Raw genomic sequence first — 23,555 nt, forward strand, 5'->3', positions numbered from 1 at the left:
ATTTATATACACAGACCTTCCTGATACCTAAACATTCCCATTTCTTCTGCTAGAAGTAATCTCTCCCTTCTCTGTTTTTAAGTGTAGTATTGCAGTCCGAAAATGTTCATTCAATCTGTGTTTTTTTTCTTGAGGACAGGGACTAGATTTTTCCCCTTTATTTATTTATTTTTTAATCTCTTCCATACCAGCCAGAATAACCCTTTGCCTGTGGTAAGCAGAAATGCTGAATTGAAGAATTATTCACAACTGACGTGGTTCAGGCAGAAATTTTTTTCTATTAAAATTTTTGTCACATTAGACAATGGAAATATGATAAGTAAATACTGTTAGTTTTCCATGTAAGAGTATAATAAATTCCATCCTTGTTATTGATTTGTTATTCAAAAATAATGTTGAAGCACAGCATTTGGGAGTTTTTTGTTTTGTTTTCTTCATTGGTATTTTGTGTTTCTTCCCCCAAGGAAAAGAAATTGTTATTTACTTCCTACTCTTATGTGTTAAATATTAATTTTTTTAATAGAAAATTAAAAGTGTTTTTCTTTGGCTAGGTATGTAGTACATGGATTGGAAGTGGGGTTGTCAGTGATCTCAATGACCTCCGTCGAGTGCACAATCTGCTTGTCTCTTCTCTGGACAAAGTGCAGGCTGGAAAAGGATCTTCCAGCCAACTGTACCGAGAGAGTGCCACAACCATGGAAAAACTGGCTGTTCTCAAAGCGTGGGCAGAGGTAACCACAGCCTATTGTTTTTGAACCATTTCTCCATCCATGAGAAAATGTTCCTCTAGTCCTGTAGGTAAAAAATAATTTATTTGATTTTTGTTGTTTTTTTAAACTGACTTTGGTATGGAATGCTTTTTGGAAATCTGTTATTTGCTCCTTCTCACTGAAATATGTATATATTTATGTCTCAAAAGAACTCTTATCAAGCCTTTGAAAGTTATGTTTTTTAATCAGTTCTTTCAAAATTTCTATACTAAGAAAGGGCTCCCCTAACTAATTATGTGGAAATTCGGCAGCACAGGGTGTAATGATCGTAATGTTGGTTGCCAGTCAGCTAGTTCTTTGCTGACTTGTGTTAATATGCTTGATTCACCTACCAGGAAGGCTGGCATAGTTTAGTATAAAAAGCGTTAAATGTTGAGTCAGGCCCTATAACAAGTTCTCTCTATAATTTACCATCTTTTTGACCTTGGTGAAGTGATTTGATCTCTCAGAGCCTCAGTTTGTTTTTGTTTTTTTTCATTACAATGTGGAAATAATATCTTCTTATAAGGCAGTGTATATCAAAGGACATTGTGACTGGCACTGAATGGAAGATCGATTATTGCTTTTAAAAAATTAGATCAGAGGGGCGCCTGGGTGGCTCAGTCGTTAAGCGTCTGCCTTCGGCTCAGGGCGTGATCCTGGAGTCCTGGGATCGAGCCCCACATCAGGCTCTTCCACTGGGAGCCTGCTTCTTCCTCTCCCACTCCCCCTACCTGTGTTCCCTCTCTCGCTGGCCATCTGTCTCTCTGTCAAATGAATAAATAAAATCTTTAAAAAAAAATTAGATCAGAACCTCACATAACTAAATTAATAATTTATGTTTTTATTGACACCTTTTTCTTTTTTAGGATCATTTGTACTATAAAGATTTATAGGGATTATGCTAAGTGAAATAAGTCAAGCAGAGAAAGACAATTATATGGTTTCACTTATATGTGGAACATAAGGAATAGCATGGAGGACATTAGGAGAAGGAAGGGGAAAATGAAGGAGGGGGGAATCAGAGGGGGAGAGGAACCATGAGAGACTATGGACTACAGGAAACAAACTGAGGGCTTCAGAGAGGAGAGGGGTGGAGGGATGGGTTAGCCCGGTGATGGGTATTAAGGAGGGCATGTATTGCATGGAGCACTGGGTGTTATATGCAAACGATGAATCATGGAACACTACGTCAAAAACTAGTGATGTACTGTATGGTGACTAACATAATATAATAAAATTTAAAAAATAAAATGAAATAAAGATTTGCAGCTCATACCTCAGCCTTGAATGCTGTTTAGTAATTCTTTTCCCTGCTTATCTTCTTTTCCTTTGTCATGCTGTTCAAATGCCCAGCATATTCTAGATTTCTCTCCTGAAGACCTATCTTTGCTTATACTTTTTCACTCAGAAAGCTGAGGATATCCATTTTCCATCTCCTTAGATTGTTACCTTGAAATATTTAGATTTACATGAGTTGGGAACTGTCCTTACACCTGTTAGTTAACGTTAGTTGAGCATGAGTGTGAAGGGGAGACTTTCCAGCTCATTGCTGTCAGTCATGCCCACTCTGTGTCTTCAGTGTCTCCTTCTACATGCTCACTCTTCTTGCCTGCCTTCCTTCCCACCTGAGTGTAGCCTTCTCCTCACTGCTTTCCCTCTCTCCTCTTCATGTCTCAGTTCACTGAAGGCGTTTCAGTATCTTCACTTCCCAACTATTGGTCACCTGCTTCTCAGTCTCCCACAATCTGGGCCATTCTCACTGATGCAGGCTGACTGGGTCCGAGGACCCAGAGGGGCTTCTGCAGGACCAGCGACAGGGTCCTTGGCTTCGAGCAGGATCGAAATCAAACGCAAGCCAAGAGGAAATGAGAGCAGAGTTTATTGAAGATACAGAGACAGCAGATACAGACAGAATATCTGGGAGACTTGGAAAGGAAAGGAGAGTGAGTCCCGTCTTTGCTTGGGACCTGGGGTTTTTCTTGAGGATGGTGGTCTGGTGTACGTGCCCTCTCAGGCATCCAGGAACTGGTCAAAACAAGAAGTGCTCAGGTGTTGTGCATAAGTCCCTTATGCCCTGGAGCTAGGGTCTTGGTATCAAGGTGTCTGGAGTCAGTGATCTTGGAAAACGTACATGATGAGCCCTCCCCATCATTCCTTAGATGTTGTCTGTTGTGCTGAAATACTCCAAAGAAATCATTAAGTCCTTGACCTTTACAAGGAGGACATATAACACGTGTGAGGAGGTGCAGATCCTAACAAGAAGGGAAGCAGGAAAAGCAGTTTTTCATGGGGTCCCTTCAGTTTCCCTGTGTCACACCACTCCATTGGAATCACTCTCACTAAAGTTACAAACGAGAGAATTATCTGTCTCACTGTGCACTCATCAGTTTCCGTATTACCTGGCCTCTGTGCAGCATTTGATATTGTCTCCTCTAGAAGCCTTTTGTTTTCCTTGACTTTTGTGACACTCCTCTCTTGCTTCTCCTCTTTCCTTTTCATTGTTCATTCTCAACATCACTTGCTGGCCTCTTTTTGCCTGCCCGCTCTTTAAGTGTTGGTATTTTTCTTGTCCCTTTCTTCCCTCTTCATACTTTATGGGCAGCTTCATCCGTACCTGTAACCTATAGCTTTAACTTGTATATTAAAGATTGTAATTCTTCTTTTCCACCCAGACCTCCTAAATGCCAAACCTATATTTTTAGCTGTTTATTAGACATTTCCCCTTGGATGACCCATCAGTACCACACACCAAACATGTCTAAAAAAATACTGTTTTCTCTTTCTTCTTTTTTCCTCTTTATCTCAACTACTGGTCCTACCTCCTGTCTTCAGGCCAGAACCTAGGTATCAATATTAACTGTTTCTTCTTTAATCCCCTTCATCTTATATCTAGTAGGTAACTAATTCCTATGTTTTTGACTTTGTTAATACTATCTTTGAAAATAATGTAATTTTGTTCTGATAATAAAAATACCTATATTCACTACACATATTCAGAATATAGAGAAAAGGTATTTTTAAAAAATCTGTAATCTTATCCCCTCTGTAATCTTATTATCTTCTCATCCGGAGATAACTATTGTAAATATTTTGGTGTATATCACTATGCATATGTGCACGTATAAATCTATGTGTATGCCCTAAAATGTATCTATCTCTATTTTTTTAAAAATAAAAATGGAATTTTATTCAACATAGCAACTCTTTTTAAAATTTAGCAATAGATTATATATCCCTTTTCCATATCTATAAATAAATACTTCCTCTCTTCTACCCCTGCCTTTCGTTTGAGTCCTCATCATCTGTTACCTGGTCTGAGCCGTTGCATCCTAATTTTTTTCTACTGTTAGTTTCCCCATCTCCACCTCCAGCTATTCCTGTACAGATTCTCAGAATAATCATTCTAAAATGCAAATTTGGGGCAAAGAATATGAATTGACAATTCACAGGAAACAAAGCTACACATAAACATATGGTAAAGGGGAAGAAATACAGAAACATTTCTTAGCTAAATTAACATCATTTTTAGACTGACAGTATTAGTAAAACTTTTCTAAAGGGTTATATATATCAAAACACTTAGTAAAACCGCACATTAGCTGACTAGCTTATCCTAAGGAATATTAAGGATGTACACAAAGACTCTGCTATGATGATATTTATTGCAATGTTTATTTTTCTCAGCAAAATGGAAATAACTTAAATGTATGTCTCGATCCTAAGAGATGGTGGAATTATGTGAATAGAAAATTGGGTTAAAAGTTATTCACAGGGGTGCCTCTGTGGCGCAATTGGTTGGGCGTCGGACTCTTGGTTTCGGCTCAGGTTGTGATCTCAGGTTTGTGAGATCAAGCCCTGCGTTGAGCTCCACACCCAGTAGGGAGTCTGCTTGGGACGCTCTCTCCTTCTCCCACTGCCCCTAACCACCGCATGCCCTCTTTCTCTCTCTCTCTCTCAAATAAATCTTTTAAAAAAATTTTTTAACTAAAAAAAGTAAAAGTTATTCACAAACATATTATTTAAAAGATCGTATGTATATACAACATGTCTAGATTGTTAATGGTATTTTCTCATTTTCTTCATTTTATTTATACTTCTGATTTTTCTATTTTTCTTGTGTAATATCTAATAAGAAAGGTAAGCCAAAAATTGTTTAAAAAGAAGTCTAAAAATATATTCTCCTGTATTGCAAGTAGCAATGTAAATTATAGAACCCTTTTAGAAAGGTTTTGGCAATGTCTATTCAGAGCCATAAAAATATTTGTGATCACTAATGCAATAATTCTGTTTCTGGGACTTTATCCTAGGGTAAAATATGCAAAATACAGGAAGGAAATGTTTACAAAAGCTTTACTTGGAACATTATTTATAATGTGAAGAACTGCGCACCTTTTGTCTTTGAAAACTATATCTTGTCTTTTTAAGATTCCCAAGGCTGAGCAAAGAATCAGAAGTAAATATAAAACTTCAGTGTAGGGAGGGGCGCCTGGGTAGCGCAGTCGTTAAAGCGTCTGCCTTCGGCTCAGGGCGTGATCCCGGCCTGCCGAAATCGAGTCCCATGTCAGGCTCCTCCGCTGGGAGCCTGCTTCTTCCTCTCCCGCTCCCCCTGCTGTGTTCCCTCTCTCCCTGGCTGTCTCTCTGTCACATAAATAAATAAAATCTTAAAAAAAAAAAAAACAAACTTCAGTGTAGGGAAATTGTTAGATGTATTATGGCTTATCCCCTACAGCCATTAGGACTAATGGTTATGAAGACTCGCGTTCCATGGGAAAACCTTATGATATGTTAATAGATAAAATTAAATACAAAATTCTTCGTACAACAAAATTACAATTTACAAAGATAGAATATGGTAACCTGGAAATTGGGATTATGAGTAATTTAAAAAACTCATTTTCAAAACTTTTTATGGTATCATTTTAAAACAAAATTAAAAGTTCAGGAAAAATACATAATACGTGATGTATAAATCCTGCAGCGACCTCTTTCCTTCCCCATTGCCTATAGCGTAAAACCTTCACCTCCTTCTGCCTCATATTCTGTGCTTAGTCTATACCAGTTGCCAAAGCCTAAATGTATGTACAAAAACAAAAACAAAAATAGATGCAACAAGGAAGAATCTTTAAAATTATGTTTTAGGAAGTTGCTATTATACATCTTTTTGGTTTACTAAGTGGAGAGAAAGGATACAGATAATATATATGTGACTAGTAAATTATATGCTTGGCTTAACTCTCTATTATAAAGGCTAGATTGCTAAATATCACTTAAGGGGTTAGAAGGATATTTATGGAAATCCTTTCTCTGGCTCTTCTTCCATCCCCCTCCAGCCTTTTTCTTTGAATGCTGTCTGATTGTGTCTGATAAGTCTGTGAAAGTGGAGGCAGTAAACAGGAAGTTATACCCTATGACCAAAAAAAAAAAAAAAAAAAGACACACATAAAAGGGGGCTTTGTTAAGTAAAACAAGAGAAGCCAGAAAAATTTCAGAGAACCCTACTCAAGGAGTATTTTGTGAGAGGAATAGTCAGAAGTCAGATCGATAAAAAAAGATTGTCTCCAAAGCAGGTGGACTTATTCTTTGGAGGTTGTCGGGAAGTCATGAAGTTACATACTTTCCAGTGTCTATACCCAATTATTTTCAATTATTCAGTTCTATAAATAGCAACTTAGATCATGTCATTTCTTAATATTATGCCTTGTTATTTTCTCCTCCTAATATCTTACTAGGTATATGTGGTTGCTATGAATATTAAGAAGGAAGCAGAGTCAAAGCCAAAAAGAGCAATGAAAAGTACTGATGATGATGACGATGATTATGGTACCATAGATGAACTACCACCAGATAGTTTAATAACACTTGTGCAACCCGAACTGCCAACACTCAGCCGCCTGTGGTTGGCAGCATTAAAAGACTATGCGCTTTTGACTTTACCAGCTGAATTTGCTAGTCAGCTCCCCCCAGATGGTAAGTATTGCATTCAGAGTTTTGTCTTTATGGTGTTTAGACTAGTAATTAAACAAAATGTAATTGGTGGAAGCTAGCAACAATAATAATTAATGATATTATAGTATAACTTATCCACCTTAAATTTATAAAGAGAGTAAAACACCTTAAATTTAATTATTTAATTATTAATAATTTAATAATATAATTTAAGATGTAGTAATGACATTTTAAATTTCTGTGGACTTAAACTTGGCACTCTCTCACTTAGAGCATGTTCTCCGTATTGAATTTATAAATTCAAATACAGCATTAAGCTCATTTGTTAACCCAAGCAAAAAGTTCTCACTGTTATAGTAATAACTGTATGAGCTAGAGTACTCTAAATAGCCATGCATGACAAGTCATTATGCATAACTATGATGAAGTTAATTGCTGTGCTGGTCAGTGTATGCAAGGACAGATGGGGAAGTCCTTGGTTTCATAGTGAAAACAGGAGTTAAGGAAGGATGGCAGAGGCAGGGTGAAAAAAAGAAGAGACAGAATTCCCTGGCTGTGGCAGAAAGAGAAGATGACCAGGGTTTTAGGGAGTCTCTGGCAACAGTGAGGAGGAAGGCTGTGACCACAGGGTAGAGAAAGGTAGAGGATCCCCAGCTGCAGTTGCAGGGGAAAGGCTGACAACCCTAGCACTGGCGAGGAAAGCACCAGCCCTCTAGCTCTACAGCTGCAGGAAAGGTGTTACTTTTGGTGGCTTTGTAATAAGGAGAATCCCTTCGGCCAGATTGCTCTTTTGTATATGCTATGGTCTGAATTTTGTGTCCCCTCCAAATTCACATGTTGAAACCTAACCCCCATCGTGATGGTATCAGGAAGTGGGGCCTTTGGGAAGTGCTTAGGTCAGGAGGTGAAGCCCTCTGGAATGGGATTGGTACCCTTAGAGAAGAGACCCCACATTGCACCATGTAAGAATACAGCTATGAGTCAGAGAGATGGCCCTTACCTGAGCATACAGGCAGCCCGAGCTCAGACTTCCCGCCTCCAGGACTGTGAGAAATATATTTCTGTTGTTTAATCAGCCACCCAGTCTGTGGTATTTTGTTAGAGCAGCCCGAATGGACTAAGACAGTAAGTAATGAGTATTTTTAAGTTAGTTGTGGATAAATGGTTGACCACGTACAATAAAAGTAATGGCTTTGATTGGCTTGATTATTTTACAGGTGGAGCATTTTATACCCCCGAGACTATTGACACAGCTAGACTTCACTACCGGAATTCGTGGGCCCCGATTCTCCACGCAGTGGCACTTTGGTTAAATAGCACAGGGTTTACAAGTTCAGAGTCTGCAGAAGCAGCAGCGATACCTGGCTTACAGAAACGTGCTACATCCGTCAGTTTAAACCAGGCATCAGGAGCAACACCTAGTGCTAAATCTTTGCCAGAAATTAACAAAGACAGAATGCATCTGATTTTAGGTAGGTGTGTCAGATTGATGATCTTCAAGATGTGTCACTTCTGAAATTCGTATCTGTAGGGAAGAAAAAATTTCCTTCTATCCCCTTAAGGTTCTGTGGCTGGCCTAAGAATTAAATGGATGTGAAACAGATTAACAGGAGAAAAGCATACAGATTTAATGTTTTCAACCTGAAGTAGCCATTAGGTCCAAAAACTTATATGCCATTTTACACAAAGAACAATAAATTGTGAGGGTGTGACCAGACAAAGGGGTTTGGGTCAGGGGCAGTAGATTGTGGGATGGGGATTAGGAAATGTATGGGGAAGACTAATGTTAGTAGGTTTGTTTGTACAAGTCTATTTCAGCACTGGCTCCCGGTCTTCTCTTCCTGATACAGAGAGGGCACCTTTCTCAAGAGAAATTTTATGACCTGTGTTCAGGTGGAAAGGGGTCAGAGAGCCCTTACTGCATCTGCTGTTTATCAAGTACCTTCAGCTCAAATCAATATGCCAAAGAGGCAGATTTTGGTGTGGCATGTTCTGAACTCCTTCCTATCTTTCATTTTAATGCTACGGGAAAGTTTTATATACCACACTTCAGAGAGGAAATAATAAGAGGAAGATTTTTTAAGCACATTTTCTAAATTGTTAACTGAATTTTTAATAGAAAAATTTAATTATTAAAAACTATTCTAAAAATTTTAGCTGTCGTGTTCACTCACAGGGCAATAGTGAATAATTTTCAAGAAAAAAAACTGCATTTTTCTTTTTCAACGGCAGATTTTCTTTTTACTTGACACTTAACAGATTGTCCTATGAGGAAAAAATAAAATGCAAAGTTAAAGCAAATTTGAGTAAATTTCAATTTCTAATTGCTTTATAGATGCTCCTTTAATGTTAAGATATTATGGATTCTAATGAGGCTCTTAAGCAGTTTTATATTTTCTGGGAGGGAAGAGGAACACAGTTGGTAAGGTGAAATTATAGAACTTGTCAGTAGATCTCATACATGAAAATACGAGAGACTTCCAGAACAATGATCTTACCCTTATGCAAATTAAGAACAATTGTTATCCATGATATCCATTATGCCTCTATAGCTTGCCACTAAAAAATCTTTGTAGACATGAAAATTGTTTGGCAACCATTTAATGAGAAGCAATTTTATAATTTTCATAAGTTTATTTTTAATGTATTATTTTTTAAAGTCCTAGAAATAAAAAATTGAGTATCTTCTTAATCAACTCCGTGACCTTGGAACTGCCTCCCTCCCCCGACCTTCAATTTGATTATTAACCTAATTGCAAAGCTACAATCTGTGTTTCAAAGTTTGGCTGCTGCTTTTGGTAACCATTTTGAACTGTACTTTAAGGTAGCATTAAATATGTGGTAAAGTAATCTGTAAAAGAATAGAGGAAGAATAGAGAAAAAAATCTGACATCAGACCAACAAAGTGTTTTATAGTGACAGACGTGTTTTTATTATGTGCCTCGCAGGTGTGAGTATACAGTTCCTCTGCTCCCCTAGGCCTGAGGAGCCTATTGAACATGTTACAGCGTGTCTCCAGGCCTTACACACCTTGCTAGACTCTCCTTATGCCCGAATCCATATTGCAGAAGATCAGGTACAGTATATTTCTATAACAGATAATACGTTGTATGCTTTGTTTTCGTCATCTTTATCGTAAGATAATTTTCTCCCATATGAAATAAATATTATATGAAAAGAATTCAGGATTTTGACTCTGTCGAAGACATTATAGTGAGCGTTGGATGACTAGGCACAGCCAGCACAGAAATAGTTGGCGTATCTTCTTAGACGTGTTCATTGGTAGTCAAGTAAAACTAAAAATTAAGGGATGCCTTCCATCCCAGTTAATGATTCTACTAATAAAAGTCTGAAGGACTTTATAAGGCTGTTAAATAAATTACACCACTTTTAAATGTTTGATAAAGTTTTATCTCTCATTTAATGAAATTTTTTTTGCACTGGCTCAACTACTACTCATCTAAACAGTTTAATGAATTGCTTTTTCTAATTTTTGTATGTAATAGTTAGAGGACTTTATTTATGTTACAGAACCAAGCTACCGGTAGATTTGTTATTCTTCTTTTTAATTAGAGATTCTTTTCTTTTCATAATAAGAACCATCTTTTTGGTCCCCATCACTACCATGTAGGGTAATTTTCCATAAAATACAAACAAATATATAAAATAGATAGAAATAGATAAAAAAGAAAGTTGCTGTCATTCATTATATCAAAATTAGTGTTGCATGTGATGCTGACCAAAACCAAAATAAAACAAAGCATATGCTTGTACCCCAGCCTTGCAGCCTGAAGCTGTCCCTCAGCTAAGCTACCGATTACTGTAAGAAACTTCTGTTTTTTATAAAATTTAAAATTTAATCTGTGAATGAAGAGAGAATACTGTGTTTACACTCGCTCATTTTGGTTTTAACATAATACATCCCACACCCAACCACCAGCTATTTTTTGGACTCAATAATGTTTTGTTTATCCAAGCACTGCTTTATGCTTGGATGGGTTATATTTTTTTTCCTGAGTTAGATCCTATAATTTCAAAATCATCAGAGTATACTGACTCAAAAATTGTATTCATTCACCCAACAACTTTTACTCTGTGCCTGTCCTGCATCAGACACAGTTTGAGGCTATAGATATCAAAAGTGGTCTCCCTGCACCTGGATCAGGAGATCAGGACGGTATGATAAGTGCTGAGCTGGTGTATGTAAAGGTATGATGAGAATAGAGGGGCAGAGCCCTGACATTATCAAGGAAAGTAAGGAATGGCTTCTCAGAGGAGATGATGGTTGGATTAAATCTTAAAAGAGGAATTAGTGAGGCAGCACAAGAGGGATGGGTTTTTCTCTCTGGGAGAAAAGCAAATCCAAAGGCAGAGAAGTGTGAGGGAACATGACAAGTTTAAGGACACTCCTGTCATTTACAATGGCTGAGACAAATGGAGCATGTGGGGGTTGTTAGGAGATGAGGCTGCACGGTAGGGAAAAAGCCCAATCATGAAGATTCCTGAATGGCATATTAAAGGGTTTAAAATCCGTCCTAAAAGTGATAGGTAATCATTAAAAATGTTAAAATAGAGGAATGACCTGATTAAACCTATATTTCAGAGCATGGTATATATAGATTTGATCACTTTTATCGACCTTGTGAGATTGGTCTATAAGAGATGACAAGGCTGGGGCGCCTGGGTGGCTCAGTCGTTAAGCGGCTGCCTTTGGCTCAGGGCGTGATCCCGGCATTCTGGGATCGAGCCCCACATCAGGCTCCTCCGGTAGAAGCCTGCTTCTTCCATTCCCACTCCCCCTGCTTGTGTTCCCTCTCTCTCTGGCTGTCTCTCTCTGCCAAATAAATAAATAAAATCTTAAAAAAAAAAAAAAAAAGAAGAGAGACGACAAGGCAGGGAGGGAGGCCAGTTACAAGGCTCTTTTCATTTTATTTCCAGAGAAATAGTGAGTTACACTGGCCTAGGAAAACTGAATAAAGGAAGAAAAAAAGCGGGCCGATATGAAAACGTGAGGGTACATTACAAATAACAAACAAGGATGGAGATGAGGGAAATAAGTCAGCACCAGAGACTACTAGAGAGGTAGGAGGAGAACTAAGAGAGAACAGAGTTACAAGGGCAAGGGAGAGTTTCAAGAACAGCAGTCTCAAAAGAACCAGAATCCAGTATATAAGGACAGAAGAGAGTCCAGGGAGGGTTACTAGCGACCTCAGATGGAGCATTTTCTTAGGTGGGCAGAAGCCAGATTGTGGAAGAGGGAGGAGTGAATGAGGAGTGAAGGAAGTGGAAGCATCTGGGCTCAGACCAGAGGAAGCATGATAGAGCTAGAGGACATGGGAGCAGAGAGAAGGGTCTGAGAGGATTTGGGGGGAGGTGGGAATTAGACAAGAAAGACCTGAGTGTTTTCCTTATACTGGGAGAGGAACTGACTTAGAGAAGCTGAAGACATATGGAATACAGTCAAGGTCCTTGAAGAATCTTTGCGAGGTCAGATAGGATAGAACAGGAAGCAGATAAGGAAAGATTAATCAGCCTTGGGTAGAGTGTGGACACTTGACCTTAACGAGAAAGGTAAAGGTGGCTTTGGTTATAGTTAAGTTTTTTTCTTCCTCTTTGAAATTTGAGGCAGGTTCATTGGATGGGTTTGATGTAGAAGATTGTAAGAGGCTTAAAGTGACTGCTGAAAGTTTGTAATAGTTGCTGAGATGAATGGGAGAGGGATTTATTGGAAGCGCCTAGTATCCACAGTAATTTGTTGACTGAAAACGTGTTGGGATACAATATGACCATTTCTCAAGATTGTTATAACGTTCTTATTTGTTACACAGTCATATATATTAATTTTAGCTACCAAATTGATTTATTTTACATGCATATTTTCTTAGATTGTAATAACATAAATTTATCCTTTGAAATAAGATTAATTAAATTTACTTGTATTAATTTATAATAGCTGATTGGTGTTGAGTTGCTAAGTGTTTTGCACCGCCTCCTCTTGACCTGGAACCCACCATCTGTTCAGCTGCTGGTTACTGGAGTTGTACAACAGATAGTAAGAGCTGCTCAGGATTATTTGCAAGAAAAAAGAAACACTCTAAGTAAGTACTAAAAATTATGCTAAATTTGATGTAGATCTTATTTGTACTCTAACTTTTTACGTATCAATGCCAGGAACTCTTTAATAAAAAGTGTAGTCATAGATGTAGGAGATTTGCTATTGATTTTGCTTTCATTAGAAAGAACCAAATGAGGGGCGCCTGAGTGGTGCAGTTGGTTAAGCGTCTGACTCTTGGTTTCAGCTCAGGTCATGATCTCAGGGTCGTGGGATCGAGCCCTGTGTCAGGCTCCATGCTTATTTTGGAGTCGGCTTGAGATTCTCTTTCTCTCTCCCTCTGCCCTTCCTGCTTGTGCTCTGTCTCTCAAATAAATAAATAAATCTTAAAAAAAAAAAAAAGGAAGAAAGAAAGAACCAAACGAAATTGCTGGTAGTCAACTATTTTTCACCTTCAAAAGTGTCAGCTGTTTATGGTTCAACCTAACATATATGTTCCTCATAATATGAAATAAGTTCCTGATAAAAATACCTAAAGAAAATTTTTTGAAGTAAAAAATGGATTGTCCTTATGTTTAAGGAGAGGTCACTAAACAGAATTCTAGCAAGGCAGAGAGTTATTCTGAGAAAGACATGTGTTATCAGTTAGACATTCAGTGGTAAATTCTTTTGAAAGAATTTCTCAAATATACTTATTATGTAGTTTTATCTACTCTGTGCTGTTACTTTTTCTGTGTGTTTCTGGAAATTAAACCGATTTTCTTCTATCCAAGATGAAGATGATATGGAAAAAGAGTCATGTCCTATAGTAGGAGAAGGAGGTGACAGCGGTGGTCTTGTTCCTGGAAAATCTCTTGTGTTTGCAACTATGGAGCTGTTGATGTTCATTTTAGTACGGCATATGCCACATCTCAGTGCCAAGATGTCGGATTCACCCAGTCACGTAGCCACCAAAACTCGACTGACAGAAGAAAGTGCTCGTTTGGTGGCAGCCGCAGTTACCATACTCTCTGACTTACCGTCCCTTTGTTCGCCTGCTGGTACGGTATTAATCACTATGTGGAAATACATTATAGTACAATAGACAAAGATGAGCTTGCCTTTGATTTTAACTGCTCTTATGGTTTCTTTTCCTCTTAAATTTCAAGTATGGAAGGAGAAGTTAGTCTTTTATGGTGTGTTGACCTTTAGGAACCTATAAAGATTAAGGATTTAAAAAACTCGAAACTTAACATGTTCTCCAGATACGTTTCAGACAAACTTCAGCAAGGAGATCGAACCACAGCTTGAGGCAAGGCACTACACGTTAGCAGACAGACACACGGTGGGATAACTAAACCTGTTAGTTTCTGATCTGGTTGCCACTCTTGAGTAACTGACAAACTGAAAAACGTCAGATGAGTGTAACCGCCAACTCTTAGGAGGAACTAAAGAAATTATAGCTGCAAAGATGATAGTTGTCTGCAGATACCTGAAAAGTACTGGATGGAAATGTAGACTTTCCCTCTGTTTATCTGGGAGGGAGAAATAGTATCAGGAGTATAAAGGTAAATTTCAGCCCAACACAAGTCTATAGATGTGACAATAATGATTTCTGTTTTGCTGGAGATTTGCAGGCCGAGCACAATGGCAGCCTGAGAAGGTGTTGAGCGTCTTCCATGAGGTGGGAGGTTGGATTCAATGACCTTAAAGTTCTTTCAGCTACGAATTTCAGGATCTTTTCGTTTCTTCTTTGCTTACCCATATAGTCTTTTCATCGTTTTTCCCGGCGTGGTTAAGGCTGACTTGAGTACGCTAAAGATTGATTACGTGTCTTAGGATTGCTACCAGATTCATCAAGTTGCTCAGATAGTTATCAAAGTATATGGCAGTGCTTCCCTTCCATTTTTCTATCTTCTTTTCTCATTTTCATTTTGAAAGGCACAATGTATTAAATAGGTGAAATATTGGAAAAAATAAAAACAAGGCTAGTTGGAAAAAGAAAGAAAATATTCTGTCTTCTTTAAAGTAACTTTCCAGTCTCTCACTTTCTTTTCCAAACATAGAATTATAGTAATAGTGATGCAGTAAATTTTGTATAACAACAAGGGAAAAAATAATATTAAACCATAATCAATTGCAAAAACAATTGAAAGAACTGGAATATGAGAACTAAGTAGTTATGAGGTAATCTGATTTGTTTTCAATTCAGGGTGTATGACAATACTGCCCACGATTCTGTTTTTAATTGCAAGAATATTGAAAGACACAGCGATAAAGTCTGCAGATAATCAGGTTCCTCCACCAGTCAGTGCAGCACTTCAAGGGATTAAAAGCATTGTGACACTCTCGATGGCCAAGACTGAGGACACTCAGAAACAGTGGACAGCTCTAATTCGCAGCACGCTCGCATGCATCCTGGAATATTCTCAACCAGGTAACCTAATGAGGGCCTCAAATCCATAATCTATCTGTTTGTCAATAACTAATTGAATGAGCTTGTCCAAAAAGTGCTTTATAACACCAAATCGATTCAGAAAGGTGTTTTAGTCACACCCTGCAGTTAGGAACTTCAGTACCCCTTTCTGGATATTGACTGTAAATGTCCTTGTCTTAGCACTTAAATACATGTTGGAGGCTCTCCCCCCAAAAAAGGACAGAAAGTTTCAGAAAAGATACTCAGAATCAAATTGATATGTGTTAATATATTTGTTTGCTTCATATGTTTTCTTTTTGATAAAAATAATAAGATAGGAGAGAAAGTTGAAGTATCTGTCACCACCCCAGCTTATCTTTAAATGACACCGCAGTCTTGATTTTGATATTTCATTCCAGAAATATTTATATATGCAAATAAATATACTTTCTGTATTAATAAATATAGGTCTATAATAATAAACAATAAAAATACATGTATATATTAATAAATATATGAATTCTATACCGACTGAGTTAATAGCCATGGACAATATATAGTATTTCTTTTGTGGTTTTATTTATTTATTTATTTATTTATTTATTTATTTATTTATTTTTAAAATATTTTATTTATTTACTTGACAGAGAGAGAGACAGCCAGCAAAAGAGGGAACACAAGCAGGGGGAGTGGGAGAGGAAGAAGCAGGCTTCCCAGTGGAGCAGGGAGCCTGATGCGGGGCTCAATCCCAGGACCCTGGGATCATGCCTTGAGCCGGAGGCAGATGCTTAATGACTGAGCCACCCAGGCGCCCCTATTTATTTATTTTTAAGATTTTATTTATTTGACACAGAGTGAGAGCACAAGCAGGGGGAGCAGCAGGCAAAGGGAGAAGCAGGCTCCCCACTGAACAGAGGGCGCGATGTGGGACTCAATCCTAGGACCCTGGGATTATGACCTGAGCCGAAGGCAGATGCTTAACTGACTAAGCCACCCAGGCATCCCTCTTTTGTGTTTTTAAATTTGCGTAAGTAATGTCATAGTATATCATTCTACCTTTACACTCTCACTCAAGAGTAAGGTTTTTTTTGAGCTATTAATATGTACATATAAAACTCTGATTTATTCCTTTTAACCTCTATGTTGTTCCCATCACATGAATTTTTCAATTATTATTCATTCCCTTGTCAATTGATATTTCTGCTGTTTCTGATTTTTTTCCCCATTATAAAAATTGCTCCTGTGAAAATCCTTATATATTCTTCACGCATTTGTGCCATGAGATTTTCTAGGGTACACCCTAGAAGTGGAATTGATAGCACATTTTAATTTTATCAGACATGGCCAAATTGCTCTCCAAAGTAGCCATGTGAATTTACACACCTGCTAGCATTGTATGATAATCTCTGTTTCTCCATGTCCTCACCAATACTTGGTATTTCAGACTTTTAAATTTTGCTATCTGATGGGTAAAATGTACTGTCTTATTGTTTTAATTAGCATTTCTCATTTTCCTAGTGAGGATAAGCATTTTTCATGCTTGTGTTTAATTTTGGGGGAAATGCTTATTCACATTTTTGTCCATTTTTCTTCCGTGTTTGACTTTTTCTTTCATTGTATCTTTCCGTTGTAAGGAAAATGTCAGAGGACTGAAAACAAAGAATAATAAGTAAAAATTTGTTATGTCACCTATCACCTATTAAAACATGTCCACACTAAAAGTGTGGAACAGGCCCATGAATCCAGAGGTAGGGCAATGAAACACACAAATTACTTAAAACAGACATTCATCCACATGAGACTGTATTACATGGTAAAAGCGCATTCATTCTTCCTCCAATGGTTTGTGTCAGCTGTTTGACATACCAGTTCTAGTTAGGCCCTCACCTCATATCATGACTCAAAATAAATACCAGAGAAATTAAAGTGGTAATGTATAATTTTTAAAATAGTTAAAGAAAATATATGTAAAATTTTTATGTGAGAATGGCAGAGGAAGTATGTAAGTGTAAGAATGGAAAACATCACAGAGGAAAATATCGATGTATTAGGCTGTATAGAAATTAACTTCTACCTGTCAAAACATCTTAGGTTAAAAGGTAGCTGAAAAAAAAGACAGCTGAAAAATTGACAGTAGTATTTATGTTAGTGTCAATGTCATTAATGCACAAAGACGTCTTATAAGAAACTTTGACACCCAGTAGAAGAAAGAGGAAAGGAAAGAACACACATTGGTAAAAAGGGGATAGAGGTGACCTCCACGCATATAAAAAATGTAAGCAAAGAAATACGGACAAAAACAAAGTAATATAAAATTTTTTCTTGTAAAATTGATGTTTTTTTTTTAAAAATGTGACTGTACAGTTGGAATTGGTACCAAGAGAACATTTTCATACTTTGCCGATGGGAGTTTAAAAATGGTTTAAACTTTCAGGGAATCAATTCTACAGAATGTACAAAGAGCCTTGAAGGATTCATTATGTTCAAGGTTATTTATCACAGTTTATTTTACAATAATGAAAATATGTGATAAATATAACTACCTGGAAGTGGAAAAAATTATAAAATATGTGACTATATATTAATTTGGGTTATATATCCATTATACCGATTAAAAATCATATTTGTAAATAACTATATATAAAAAAAACCTACCCCAGACCAGAAGAAATTCAACCAGAACCTAAAAATTAAACTGTCACAGGGCGCTGGGTGGCTTAGTCCTTTGAGATTCCGACTCTTGGTTTGGCTCAGGTCATGATCTCAGGATCCTGAAATGGAGCCCTGCCATCGGGCTTCACACTCAGCATGGAGTCTGCTTGAGATTCTTTCCCTTCTTCTCCCTCCTCCGTTATTCCCCCCTGCCCTCTGTGCATGCTCTTTCTCTCTTTCTTTCGCTCTCAAATAAATAAATAAATAAATAAATAAATAAAAAAAATCTTTAGAAATTAAACTGTCACTGGATGGTAGAATTATAAGTTTTATTTTCTTCCCTAGACCATTTTTATATTGTTAAGCAATGACCATGTGTTATTTTTATTATCTGAATTTTTTTAATACTAATTATTTGAAAGAGAAAACTTTAGTTTTATTAATGCTACTGAAACTATTTTAGCTTTATCATGAGTTAATGTTTTGCTTTTTAAAGTAGGTTTTTAACAAACTAAAGAAATGTTAAATGCCATATTTATATATTTATGTGTATGTATATATGTATAAATAGATAAATAAGTATGAATAACAAAAGAAATAGTTAAGGATTTGTTTAAGAATATAAATATTGTTTTGATTTTCATGGGGCAGTTCCCTAGTCAATAATCATACGTTTTTCCAGGGCGCCTGAGTGGCTCAGTTGTTAAGCGTCTGCCTCCGGCTCAGGGCATGATCCCAGAGTTCTGGGATCGAGCCCCGCATTGGGCTCCCTGCTCCGCTGGGAAGCCTGCTTCTTCCTCTCCCACACCCCCCGCTTGTGTTCCCTCTCTCGCTGGCTGTCTCTCTGTCAAATAAATAAATAAAATCTTAAAAAAAAAAAAAGTTTTTCCGATTGTCAATTATATGGGAAGGTTTTGATATTTTATCAGTTTTGTTCATTAATACTAAGTTAGTTTAAAGGTATGATAAGAAAATTAACTTGCCTAAGATAGTCTGTCCAGAACTGAATTCTCAGGAGAGAGTCAGTGTGAAGTGGGGGTCAAGGCCACAGTTATTACTTGTATAGTATTTGTAAGCAAGGCAGGCAGAATCCCTTGCTTTACAAGGAAAGTTTTATAATAGGGAATTTTTATTTAGGAAATCATATTTCCTACTATGAAATCTGAGACTTCCACTTAGAAAAAATGTGCATGCGTGTGTACGTGAACACGGATACGTGTATATAAATCTCCTTGGAGATAGTGTATACTCTTAAGATTGCTGCCATTATTTTTTTCAATTTTAAAAAATTTTCAATTTTGAAATAGATTTCAAACTTTTTAAAAAGTAAACTATAGTATATCCTTCTCCTAGGTTCACCAACTGTTAACATTTTGCCACATATTCTATTACTCCATAATCCGCATGTTACTGTTAATGTCATTGTTAATTTTGCTGAGCCCTTTGAGAATACACTGAAATCATCATGACTCTTCACTACTGAATGCTTCAGGGATATCCTATGAACAAGAACATTCTCTTACATAACCAAGAATTATCAAATGTAGGCAATTTAACATCTATACAATGCTATTATTGTTCAGATGCAAATTTTACCAATTGTCCTAATAATGACTTTAATAGAACTTGTTTCTTTTTATCCAAGATACAGTCCAGGATCATGCATTTACTTAGTTGTCTTAATGCTTTAGTCTTCTTTAGTGTGAGGCAGTATCTCAGCTTTTTAAAAAATCTTTCATGATATTAATGTTTTTTAAAAGTGCAGACATCTATTTTATAGATTGGTTTTCAATTTGGAATTGTATTTTTTTTTTCTCGTGGTTAGATTCAGGTTGTGCTTTTTTGGCAGGAATACTATATGACTATTGTTATGTCTTTGTGCATCTTGTAAGGAGGCATATAATGTTGCTTCATCCCATTATTGGGAATGTTAACTTTAATAACTTGATTAAGATGGTGTCTGCCATATTTCTCCACTATAAAGTTGATGTTTTCCCCTTTTACAATTAATAAGGAATTTGTGGGGAGATAATTTGAAACTCTGTCAATTATCTATTCCCCATCAAGCTTTCACCCAATGGTTTTTGGGGTTTTTTTGTTTGTTTTTTACGTAAATCCTACCCCCAGCGTGGAGCTTGAACTCATGACCCTGACATTGAGTCACATGCTCCACTGACTAAGCCAGTCAGGCGCCCCATACCCAGTGGTTTTAACATCTATAGTACCTGAACCGGTTATTACTGTGATAATGCCAAAATGATAATTTTCTAACTTCTACATTAATTTTCTTCCTTTTGCATTTATTAGGTAGCATTTCATGGAAAGAGCTTTTTCTTTGCCCTCATTTTTAAATTTTCTTATGTGTTTATTGTTTGTTACTATCAGTACAGACATGATACTTTTTTTAATTCAGTAGGTCCAGTATTATCATATCCCCATTATTTCTTGAGTACATGTTTACTTTTTTGCGCCAAAGATATAGCAGACTTACCTTGTCTTTTTCCTATTAGTGTTCTGGAATCCATCACTTCTCCAAAAGAGCCCTGGTTTCTTTTAGTAGAAAACGGTATTTAAATGGCAAATCTTAAAGTCACAATTTTAAAATAAAGTGTTAACTTTCCAACAAAAAATTGCTTACAGTGTCACAAACTCTGAGTTAGAAATTGTTTTCATTTTATCTACGATAATATTCCTACTATGGAGTTCTCAGGTTTTTAACAGGTATGACTTGGATTATTGTAGATTGGCTAAATCCTTCGAATTTTACATCTCTTTTTTTCTTTATGTTAACAGGCTTCTTTTCAACTATTGTTTTTAAGCCATTCTATTTTATGCCAATACCCTAATTATTAGATAATGTTAGCATATCAAATATATATGTTCATAATCCTGAAAAATTACTGATAGTCATTGAGTATTTGCAGTTTCCAAATTAGTCCAAATTCATACTTAAAGAAAGTTAGTAAGTTCAGCTGTGGAAGAAATGATAATGACAAAATAGTGTAAGTCTCTTACTTTATGTGTTTAATAGTAGTTTGCTTTAGAATAAATATCGATATTTCCTGTATTTCTAATTACATAGTGTATTTCCATTAGGTTGTATTTATTCCCAAATAAATGATTGCAATAGAAGTTCTTTAAAATTATAAGAATACTATCTTCAAGAAATTGTGCAAGATTTTTTTGATTTTGGTTGTGTAAAATGTATAAGTTTCATATTTACTGAATAGAAACTTGTTATCACTAAGAAAGTCTCCTCTGGATTTTTAAATTACTTAGAATATCTTATAATCATTTAACTTTGTTGGAAGGAAAGTATTTGGAAGTTTTTGATCCATCTAAACTACAAAGAAGTTACATAACTTTTAAGTAATTTTATATTACCGTGTTATCTTTTCTATTCAAATTTGCTTTCCCTTTTAGAGTTCTTGTTAGGATTTATGCCTGATTCTTTTTCAGTTAATATTGTACCATCCAGAAAAACAAGGAAAAAGGACTTCAATACAGGACTTATGATAAAGTGTCTCTGTTTCCTTAGTAGTAGACGAGTTCTATTCATAAAGCTGTTTATGGATCGTATTAGATTGAGGCACACACTGCTATAAATGTCATTGAGGGAGAGAGGGTTATGGTTCAAGATTGGAATTCCAAAACATGTTGTAAACAGCACATTGCTTTCATTTTTTAATATATTTTAATATTAATCATATATTTCAGAAGATTCCATGCCTATGCCTGATGAAGTAAGCATGCTAACAGCAATTGCACTCTTCCTGTGGTCTGCTAGTAGTGAAATAATAGGAGTCCAGTCATTACAGAATGGCTGCATGAACAGATTTAAAAATGCACTGAATTCATGTGACCCATGGGTAAGTTACACTTAAACACAGAGGTAAACATTCCACTTTATCAGTAAAATTTCAGATTGATTCATTAAAATGGGTGATGCATCACATGAAAACCTAAATATTTGTTATATGGCTTTTAAGTAGAAAAGCTGGAAAAGATCACTCAGTTTAAGCACTAAGAGACACATATGTGTATGTGTATTTACACATGCAAAAAGTTCTCCAATATCTAAAATATTTGAGTAACCCTGTCTTATAATGGTAGAGATTTTACATGAGTCTATGATTATATTTTTCACTGTTTACTTAATGGCACCAAAAGCATTAAAGAATAAATTTATATTATTACATGTTTTGATGAACCTATTGGAAGCCAGTTTTTCTAGAAAATAAGTTTTTTTGGTTTCACAATGTGAAAGTCTAAACTAATGATTCTCAAACGTGCTGCACATCAGAAAAAAATCAGCTTAGTAACATGATTCCTAGACTCTGCTACTGTCTTCCTAAAACATAAGTCTCTATTTTGAAAACATTGCCCAAGTATTTCTTATGTCCGGCAAGGTCTGGGAACTTCTCTTCTACCAAAGTGCTAAAACAGCTTTATTCCACTATTTGTCCCATGTGGTGATGGGCCTTGCTTTTATCTGTCCTTCCTTCCTTTTTTTTTTTTTTTTTTTTAATGTTACTATGAAGTGTTTTTAAGCTAAAGTAGAGCCAATGAGATTTTACTTTCTAGGCCTAGAAAACTTAAATTGGCATAAGCAGTCATTTCCAAGGAACTCAAATGAGTTTGAGTTGTCTACCCAGTGTGTTTTTATAGCGCTGTTCGACATCATTTAGACATTAGCCTTCCTTACTAAATATGTTAGGGTAAAGTGGAAGAGACAATTGTCAAGCAAAGAAAAAAATTAAAAACATAAATTAGAATTCCTGGTTTATAGCTTCTTCCACACTATAGAAATACATGAATTATATAAGCTTGGTAATTTGGCAGTTACCATATGAGGAATATTTATTTAATTAATTTCTTTTCAGTTAGTTTTTTTTTAGTTAGGTTATTGGAAGTTTCATTATTCTAAGTTTATTTCTATAAATAGAAAATGGCATTAATTCATCCCACATTTTTATTTTCATCGTGCAGTATCACGTCTTTTCAGCACATATTAAGTTGCAATGTGATTGTACAGCAAATGAGACTGTCACACATGTTAATTAATAAAATTATTTTCTTATATAGGTTCAAGCCAAATGTTACCAGCTTCTCCTCTCAGTCTTCCAACATTCCAATCGTGCCCTTTCAACTCCGTATATTCATTCCTTAGCTCCAATAGTAGTTGAAAAGCTGAAAGCTGTTGAAAGAAACAGACCAGCCAGTAGCACAGAACTTTTAGCTGTTCAAGAAGGAATCAAAGTTCTGGAAACATTAGTTGCTCTTGGGGAAGAACAGAACAGTAAGTATTCTTATAAAAAGCCAATAGTCCAAAATGAAGAATGTATTTTATACATACATATCTATCTATCTATCTATCTTGATATTGGACACAGGCCATTGCAACAATAAGTTTACTAAGGCGTGGTTACTATCTGAAAGCTTAGTATTTTGGTCATGCTGCTAACATAATGTATTGAGTTTATTTATATTCATTTTTTTATGAGCAAGAGGTTTAAATAAATTACTGATAGCCTTTCAACACATTGATTTTTTTTCTAGGAATGTACTCTTTAACTAGGAAAAATGTGGATATTTAATAGGTTTATAAAAGTAATTTATTATGGTGTTCATAATGTAAGTACAGAAGCTTTATAACAAATAGGATCAGATTAGTATTAATACCAAACATCATTATTAAAATACCTCCAATTTTGAAATTTAAAAATTATTTTTATTTAATGAGAAGCTACCAGATACA

General features: G+C 36.0%; 1 protein-coding gene across 3 annotated transcripts in view; it reads left to right on the forward strand.

Annotated features, from left to right (window-relative positions):
- The window catches only part of HEATR5B (HEAT repeat containing 5B), a 102,429-nt gene that overhangs the window by 73,492 nt on the left and 5,382 nt on the right, over nt 1–23,555 (forward strand). For all 3 annotated transcript variants that reach the window (XM_045809079.2, XM_045809080.2, XM_087863732.1), the window contains exons 27-35: nt 552–731; nt 6,482–6,719; nt 7,916–8,170; nt 9,647–9,774; nt 12,652–12,796; nt 13,524–13,790; nt 14,942–15,166; nt 21,515–21,666; nt 22,883–23,096. In XM_045809079.2, coding sequence (XP_045665035.1) covers nt 552–731; nt 6,482–6,719; nt 7,916–8,170; nt 9,647–9,774; nt 12,652–12,796; nt 13,524–13,790; nt 14,942–15,166; nt 21,515–21,666; nt 22,883–23,096 — 1,804 coding nt within the window. The remainder of the gene's footprint in view (nt 1–551; nt 732–6,481; nt 6,720–7,915; nt 8,171–9,646; nt 9,775–12,651; nt 12,797–13,523; nt 13,791–14,941; nt 15,167–21,514; nt 21,667–22,882; nt 23,097–23,555) is intronic.

Source organism: Ursus americanus, chromosome 7 (genome assembly GCF_024610735.1).
Source record: "Ursus americanus isolate L20-20 chromosome 7, mUrsAme1.1.p, whole genome shotgun sequence".
NCBI classification, from domain to species: domain Eukaryota; kingdom Metazoa; phylum Chordata; class Mammalia; order Carnivora; family Ursidae; genus Ursus; species Ursus americanus.